Source organism: Aptenodytes forsteri, unplaced genomic scaffold (assembly GCF_000699145.1).
Source record: "Aptenodytes forsteri isolate BGI_AS27 unplaced genomic scaffold, ASM69914v1 Scaffold248, whole genome shotgun sequence".
NCBI classification, from domain to species: Eukaryota; Metazoa; Chordata; class Aves; order Sphenisciformes; family Spheniscidae; genus Aptenodytes; species Aptenodytes forsteri.
Window position 1 is genome coordinate 124944 of NW_008795935.1, and position 8338 is coordinate 133281.

Here is an 8338-nt window from a genome sequence, read left to right on the forward strand (position 1 = left end):
AGCTGCAATTACAGGGATTGGAAAATGAATGTGAAATAGAGATGATTGTGCAGACGTGTTTACAGGAAATTACAGACTTGGTGGTTTAAGGGCACAGAGACTTAATGGCTTTGATGCAAGGGATCCAACTTCCAGGCTCCTTGTTGCAGCCCAGGTTCTGCTCTTGAAGCCTCTGCAACGTGTGCTTTTCTGCTTGCTTTTGAAACAAACTGGAAAAGAAACTCCAAGGAAATGACTGCAAAATCATACTAAATCTATTTCATATAGCGTACAGCTTAGAGAAGCAGTGTTTTAAAAGGAATATTGTGGAAAAATTATAAACTCATTTAAAGGTGCAAAGTAGGGCTTTCTGTATTTGGCTTTCCTGCAAGATATGTAAACATATATGTGCATATGTAGTAGACATTACATAGAGTATGCAGTTTGGATGAAAGTTGGAGGAAGAATCTCAACTTTAAGAATTTTTGAGTGTTTAATTTTGCAGTGTTAATGCTGATTCCTTCTACTTAATATACCAAAATCTCTGTAGTGTATTGGCCTTTAAGTTTAAATAAAGAATATTCTATCTAATAAGAAATAATTTAATGGTTTATCACATTATGGGTGGATTTTGGCAAATGTAACACTAAAACATAAATTTGTTGTCCTTGTTGGAGATGCTATGTCATGGTCATTAAATGTTATTCTGTCTTTTGAAAAGCATCGGGGCTTTTCCTTCTATTTCCAAACACTGCCTGCAGTAAGTCCAGGACAACGTCTTGTTCCCCTAAACTTAACCATGGTATGTTTAATTTCTTCCCATGTTCCAGTGTCTTTCTCCTGCAATACTTCCTTAATTTTCTCCCCTGTAATCTGCCCTCAGAATATCCTCAGCTTCTTATGTTCTCTACCATCTACTATTTTGGCGTTGAGACTGGGGAGAGGGAGCACTTAGGGGCTGTTTGAGCTGCCCAGGTGCCGACTGTCTGGGTGACCACTGCCTTTCACAGACCATGAACAGCAGTTAAGGCCTGAACTCTTTTCTAGGGTCCCTCTTTTCTAGCCATTTCGTGATTTTAGCCAAACTTACAGGAACTTGCTATTTTTGAGGGCAAAATTTGGTTTAAGTTAGGTGGTGAGTTTTAAAGTTACTTTTGGCAGATGAACCAAGATTCACAGGAAAAAAATGGCTAAAAACATAGCCGCAAACTCTTTACTCCCCCTTAATCCAGAAGAACACACTTTTGAAAGAAGAGTATATATAAAATATGTCCAGTTGTTGACTACTTAGATATTGACCTTCTGACTTTTTTTAGGTTCAGCAGATAGATCGTGTAGTAGAAGTTGTGGAGGAAACTATTAAAGGTAAGCATCACACTTGAAATAATTGCAGCTAGCCTGAAAGATGTAAGCATTAGCTAGCAGAAGTGCTGCTGTTATGGTCTTCATCAACCTAATGCTTGCTTTCTCCTCTAGCTAAATGTTTCGGCAGTGTGATACTTTGCCGTGTACGCTTTGTGTAAGTGATAATTTCAGAGAACTTTTCTGGCAGGAGCTCTGTGGCCTGTTGGATTCATAGGTAAACGATCCTGGGAAGACTTCAAGAAATTATTTAAGTTGCATCAATGTAGGTGGGTGTAGAGTATTGTTTAAAGTTTCTGTGCTATCTTAATTCAGTGCTGTATCTCTGCTTTCATATGTTTAGTCCTCTCGTGTTTTCTTCTTTTCAGATGTTCTGGCTCACTTCCTTGAGCTTTCCTCAGCAGGACAGATAAATTATCTGCTGGTTTAATGTTCTTTTGTAACTGTGTTCCTTGCTCTCTCTGGCTGTGTTCATGTGTGTGTACATGCAGTACTTAGCACTGAAGGGGGGAAAAGACAGTATTGTTTCTGCAGCCTGACTAGTAAACACTTGCTATTAAATAAACATATTTGTCTGGGTCTTTCTGGGTTACCTAAGTTTGTCTCCATTACTTATCAGGCCATAAAAATTACTGTTCCATGAAGCTTTAAATTACAAGGTTTAGTTTAATTGACTGTACTTTCAATATAAACAAGTGTCTGGTCCACAAGACATTGACTCTAACTTTAATGCTGGAGTATGATGTTTTTGAAATACAGCATGAAAGTGTAGAAACAGTGCAAAATTTTAAAAGAAAAAAAAAAGCTTCTATCAAGGAATTGTGTAGTGTGGTGTAAAGCTTCTAGAGTTTGTGGTTTGAAGGCCTTAAGGTTTCATACTGCTTTGATTGCTTTCAGAACTGAAACGTGTATTACATACTCCCAACCAAAACTTTTCCCAGTTTGTCCTTACCTTATGGCATTTATTTTTGGGGGGTACAACCTACTGTACTATACAAAGAAGAAACATATTCAACATATTCAAATTTGTTATTAAATTAGCCAAACTGTTTTCCCAGAAGCATCATGACATTGTGTTGGAGATGGGGATGCTTCATGATTTTTACAACAGCACAGTATTTCAGATCCCTATCTGATTTTCCTGAATTTTATTTATTCTTAAGGGAGTAAGATGATAACCTGGGTCAGCATGCCCTCCCTTTGCAAAAATGGGCTTTGTAATATTTATACTGACTCCAGACATTACTGCTTTTTCAATACCATAGTTACTCAGGTTATTGTGACTGAATATTGTATGACTAGAAAGAAGACAAACAGTCTAGTAGCAATTGTTAAAATCATGCTTTTCATTGAACTGATTTTAAGATTGTATTTTACATATTGATATAATTCTGGAAAATAATGTTCATAGATGTGTTAAGGAACATTTAAACTAAAAAGTGTGAATTTTGGGAAAGATTTTGGTTCTTTCTAGCTTACTGTAAGTGATTTGAATAAAAAGGAGTAAGTGGGCTGCTGAATTCCGTATATAGTGCCAGTTCCTTCGGAGATTTCTCAAATGGTAGTGGAACACAGGATTTCTGAAGTTTTATTGGAAAAAATGAATAAGAATGGCTCCCCAGTGCAAGAGAGACATGGACATAATGGAGAGAATCCAACGAAGGGTCATGAAGATGGTTAAGAGACTAGAGACTGGAGCATCTCTCCTCATAGAGCTCGGACTATTCAGCCCGGAGAAGAGAAGACTCAAGTGGGGGGATCTCATCAACGTATATAAATACCTGAAGGGAGGGTGCAAAGAGGACGGAACCAGGCTGTTCTCAGTGGTGCCCAGTGACAGGACCAGAGACAACGGGCACAAACTGGAACACAGGAGGTTCCCTCTGAACGTCAGGAAACACTTTTTCACTGTGAGGGTGACTGGCACTGGCACAGGTTGCCCAGGGAGGTTGTGGAGTCTCCATCCCTGGATGTATTAAAAAACTATCTGGTCATGGTCCTGGGCAACTGGCTCTAAGTGGCTCTGCTTGATCAAGGGGGTTGGACCAGATGACCTCCAGAAGTCCCTTCCAACCATAACTCTTCTCTGAAAATAGAATTTCAATTGGAAAGAGAATTGACAAATTGACAGGGGTCATAGCATATGATAATGGCTTACTTTTGCAAAAGGCAACCATAAAAATAGGAGTTGTTACTTATAATTATATTTCTTTCATTTAAATTTGTTTAATGATAATGCATTAATTTATGTATTTGGGAATGATCTTCCACTAATGGAGAAGAACATGAAGCTCTTTTTCACTGTGTCTTATGAAAGAGTCTAATGGTGAACTTTCATTATCCAAGTGAAGTAAAATACCGTAGATAACGGGACTGTTGGTTAAGATACATGGTAGAAGCTTAAATTCATGTATGTAAACCCAAATGAAATGTAACCCTCTGTCTTCATAAGTCTACATCATTAGTAACAACTTCAAAAGCTGCAAATGGGTTCAGGAGACAGAGGTGTTGTGGGGCAGGGGATTAAATACAAATTCTGAATTCATAGCCAGCTGATGTTAGGACGTTTTAAGTTTGATACCTGTCATAGTTGTATGATACAATTTTCTTCACCTATTTTTTTTTTTTTAAAGAAAATCAAAAGGTTGCATGGGTGGTATACTCCTGTAGTGTGGCTATGTATATATTGAAAGTTTAAAAAAATGTTTCTACTGAATATTTAAATTGAATAAGTTTAAACTGCATAGCGTCTGCACTCTGTAGGGCAGCTGTCTCTGTAGATTGGTCAGCCTAACAAGAGCTGTCTGGATTTTCTGTCCAGATTCCAAGGTGGTTATCCTAGTTGCTAGTTTTAAGTCTAAAAGTCTAGCTTTCCTTGGGTTCCCCTTTCTTAAGGGGTACAGTAGATTTTTCTTGGATGCTTGAATTTTGTAGTGCACAGTTTACAAAATAGGAAACTTTGTAAAAAGAATTTGCCTCCTTCCTTTTTTTTTTTTTCCTAATAGTCGTCTTTCTAGTTTTCCAAGAAAATGGCTCCCCTGTTGGATTTGGTTGAAAGCTTACTATACTCCCGAAGAAAATTACTTTCTTGGAATTATTTAGAACTCTGTATGAAATATGAAGGGGTTTCTTCTAGCTTTATTTCTCAGTCTTAAGGGCATTGTCAGGAAACCCTCTTCAGAACAGTGTCATTCTGCTGGTTCAAGAGATGGTTTCAAGAAGCAGATCTTTACCTCATCTGTCTGCAAACAGTGTAATTGTCAGTTCCCAACTCTCTATTGAGATAATTTGCATAAGCGCTTTTCATGTGACTTTACCTTTTTATCCTTCTTCATCAGAAAATGGAAAAGAAGGATGCTTGTGTTTATTATTGCACTAACAGCCAAAAGAGAGTTTTTAAGAGACCTTGTGAAGTCTCATTTTTATATCACCCTGACTTTTATCATGAGTCTTTTGGAACTTTGAAATTTCCTAGTTATCAGGTAAATTATCAGGTAAACTGCCATTTCCAGAAGTGATCTGTAATAACTGTGCAGTATTTATACACAGGTCATGTCTGATGAATATTTATACTGTGTCCCAAGATGTATTTTAACTAGAGGCATCTTCAGGTACTTTTACTATGATATTGTAATTTATAATCTGAAACCGCTATACTGCCTGTTAGAAGCTGGACAAATTAATTTGGTCTCAGCCTCAGAATTAGGTTTCTCAAAATGACAGCCACAGTGGTGTAGCCAGGGTGTGTCACTCTTCCTGATATACAGAACAGTTTCATCATGCAAGGCTCTGATTTAACAGTTTAGTAAACCTTGCTTCGCCTGCACATTACCCACATTATAAGACTGGATTACAGCGATTTTTACGTCATTGGGGCACCCATTTCCACTCACGTGCTTAGTTCCCCGGTTATGATGACATAGTATGTTAGGAAAGTATTGCTAAGGAGTTGCAATGTCTGTAAGCTAGGAGAAAACAGGGTTATAATTGATGTATATTCCATCATTAAGTAAAATTTCTGTACAGAATTTAAAAGCTGTTTGGGCTATATAGCATGTCCCAATAAGATGAAGAGTTGTCTTTGATGGGAACCACAGAATGTCTTTATGGTGATTGCTCATCAATATTTTATGAACCACTTTAAAAGCTGTCTTTTAAAAAAATACATACAGTGTGTGTACACAAGCTTGGATACAAACAGTTTACAGTAGGCAAGATAATACATTTATTCTGTAATTTAAAGGAGAAATTTTAACTGCTTAATATAGAAATTCTTCTTTTCTTGGTTTTGAATTTAGGTCTTCAGAGATTTGGGTCTCTCCCCCCATTTTCTAGACATGCTAGCTCTCAAATCCCATGTTACTAAAGCTTTCTGGAGGTGGGAGGCACGAAACCAGAGTATTTGTGTACAGTCTGCTTTTATCTTAGGCCTTAGGGAGATGAGGGACACAGGTTGAATTGAGTTTAGCCATATTGTGTCTGTCTAACGCTTTCACAAAACATAGTTTTACAATGGGTCATTAGACTTGATTGTAAAAAACAACCAAAGGAAATTGCTTCAGGGCTGAGCCTTTTATACTTCACATAACCTTTCTTGATTTCAGTCACGTTGACCTGTCTGGTGAAGTTGCCCATCCATTCCCAGTTTAAACATTAACCAATATTTACTAACTGTTAAACTGTCCTCATGTGGTTAGTAATTATGGATTGTTGATAGTTGCAGCGTCAGTCTGTATGAAAATGAGCAGATAAATGGTACCTATATTATATATAGGCTAAAGTGTAGAATTTACACTGGATTGCCTACTTTAGAGTGAAGAGTGTGTGTATATATGTATGTATATGAATGACAGCATATTAAATAGTATTTGTATGTGCCGTTTGATTTCATTATGATCTGCTGATAACAGTAGATAAAATACTCTTTTCAATTTCTGTGATTGTGGGAAGAGTAGCCTTGACTGAAGAAGCTGATGACAAGCCAAACGAAGAATAAAAATTGGAGGAGTCAGGAGTTCCTTTTTGAGGAAAAGTATCATTTGGCTCCCAGTCAGGAAACTGACAGTTTGTGCCAAAGTGCAGCTTGAGGAGGGTCAGAGGGAGGGTAGTGGCCTCACTGAGTCCCTGTTTCTACATCCTTTGAAAGGACATAGAAAGGGGGAATGGTTTTGGATGGGTTGTTTTATTTATTTCACTGTGTGGTGGGTTGACCTTGGCTGGCTGCCAGACCCCACCCAGCTGCTCTCTTGCTCCCCCTCCTCAACAGGACAGGAGAGAAAATAAGATGGAAAAGCTCATGGGTCACAATAAGGACAGGGAGATCACTTACCAGTTATTGTCACGGGCAAACCAGACTCGACTGGGGGAAAATTAATTTAATTTATTGCTGATTAAAAATAGAGTAGGATGGTGAGAAACAAAGAGAAAACTGTAAAACTACCTTCCTCCCACCCCTCTTTTTCCCAGGCTCAGTTTCAGTCTTTCATCCCAGACTGCTCTACCTCCTCCCTCTGAGTTATGCAGGAGGATTGGGAATGGGGGTTGCGGTCAGCCCATAACAGCTCCTCTCTGCTGCTCCTGCTTCCCCACGCTGTTCCCCTGCTGCAGCCTGGGGCCTTCCCACGGGCTGCAGTCCTCCAAGAACTGCTCCAGCGTGGATCCTCTCCACAGGGCACAGTCCTTCAGACACAGTCTGCTCCAGCGTGGGTCCCCCACGGGCTATGTGCAGTTGCTGCCAGAAACCATGCTCCTGCATGGGCTCTCTGTGGGCTGCAGCTTCCTCAGGGTGTACCCTGAACCACCTGCTCTGGTGTGGTTCTCCACAGGCTGCAGGGGGGCAACCTGCTTCACTGAGGTCTTCTCCAGTGGCTGCAGAGGAATTTCTGCTGGGGTGCCTGGAGCACCTCCTCCCCATCCTCCTTCTCTCACCTTGGTGCTTGCAGGGCTGTTTGTTACACTTTTTTCCTCACTGCCAGGCAACATTTTGCCATTTCTTACCCAGGCTTTCCCCGAGGCCCCCACCGGTGGCTGAGGGGCTCAGCTGTACCCTGCAGTGGGTCCGTTGGAGCTGGCTGGAACCGGCACGGGGCAGCCCTGGCCTCTCCTCACAGGGGCTGCCCTGCAGCCCCCCTGCTGCCAGCCCCTTGCCCCAGACACCCTGTGAACACTACTACATCTGTAACAGTATTTCTAGGTAGTAGTGCCTTTTAAACTGAGATTATTGAAAAGTAAAGGTACTACTGGCAAAAATTATGCAAGGGGCTATCTCTATTTGACAGACTAAAAAAGGTGGGGGGATTGAAATCAGATTTTCAATAGGCAATATACAGAACTACAGCTTGTTAGTAACTTGGTGAAATGACCATGCTTAAAAGATTTGGCATCACCCATTTGTCTGTATTAATTGCTGAGGTTAACAGCATAATGTGGTAAATGTCACCCCCTGCCCCTTTCTTGTGTTCCTGGGTTGGAAATTTTGGAGCTATTCCTGTTTAAACAAAAATAATTATAGATTTTTGTTGTCATCTAAGAAAACGGCTTTATGTGTGGAAAGAGTGTCACTACCAAAAGCAGTAGCATTTTTTTCTTCTGTTAATTTGAGAACTACTTTGACAGAGGCATTGACTTATGAAGGTCCTGACTTGAAGGCATCCCGCCTTACAGTTTTTAAATGAAGGGGTTGTCATTCAGCTAAACACTTCAAGGAGAGCACTGGGTTGCATTTTGATTGCCTGTTTCTGACTGCTTAGGAAAAGTGTGACGTACTGAAGGAATGAGTTGAAAATAGTAACACCACTATCTGTGCCAGTATTGGGAAAGGCTGTGGATGTGGTCTACCTGGACTTCAGTAAGGCCTTTGACACCGTCTCCCACAGCATTCTCCTAGAGAAGCTGGCGGCTCATGGCTTAGACAGGTGTACTCTGCGCTGGGTAAAAAACTGGCTGGACGGCCGGGCCCAGAGAGTTGTGGTGAATGGAGTCAAATCCAGTTGGCGGC

The 8338-nt window shown here is 40.2% G+C and overlaps 1 protein-coding gene across 1 annotated transcript in view; it reads left to right on the top strand.

The window, feature by feature from the left end:
* The window catches only part of CDKAL1 (CDK5 regulatory subunit associated protein 1 like 1), a 396152-nt gene that overhangs the window by 102189 nt on the left and 285625 nt on the right, over nt 1-8338 (top strand). The window contains 1 exon segment of the mRNA XM_009285096.1: nt 1296-1344. Within this exon segment, the coding sequence (XP_009283371.1) occupies nt 1296-1344 (49 nt within the window).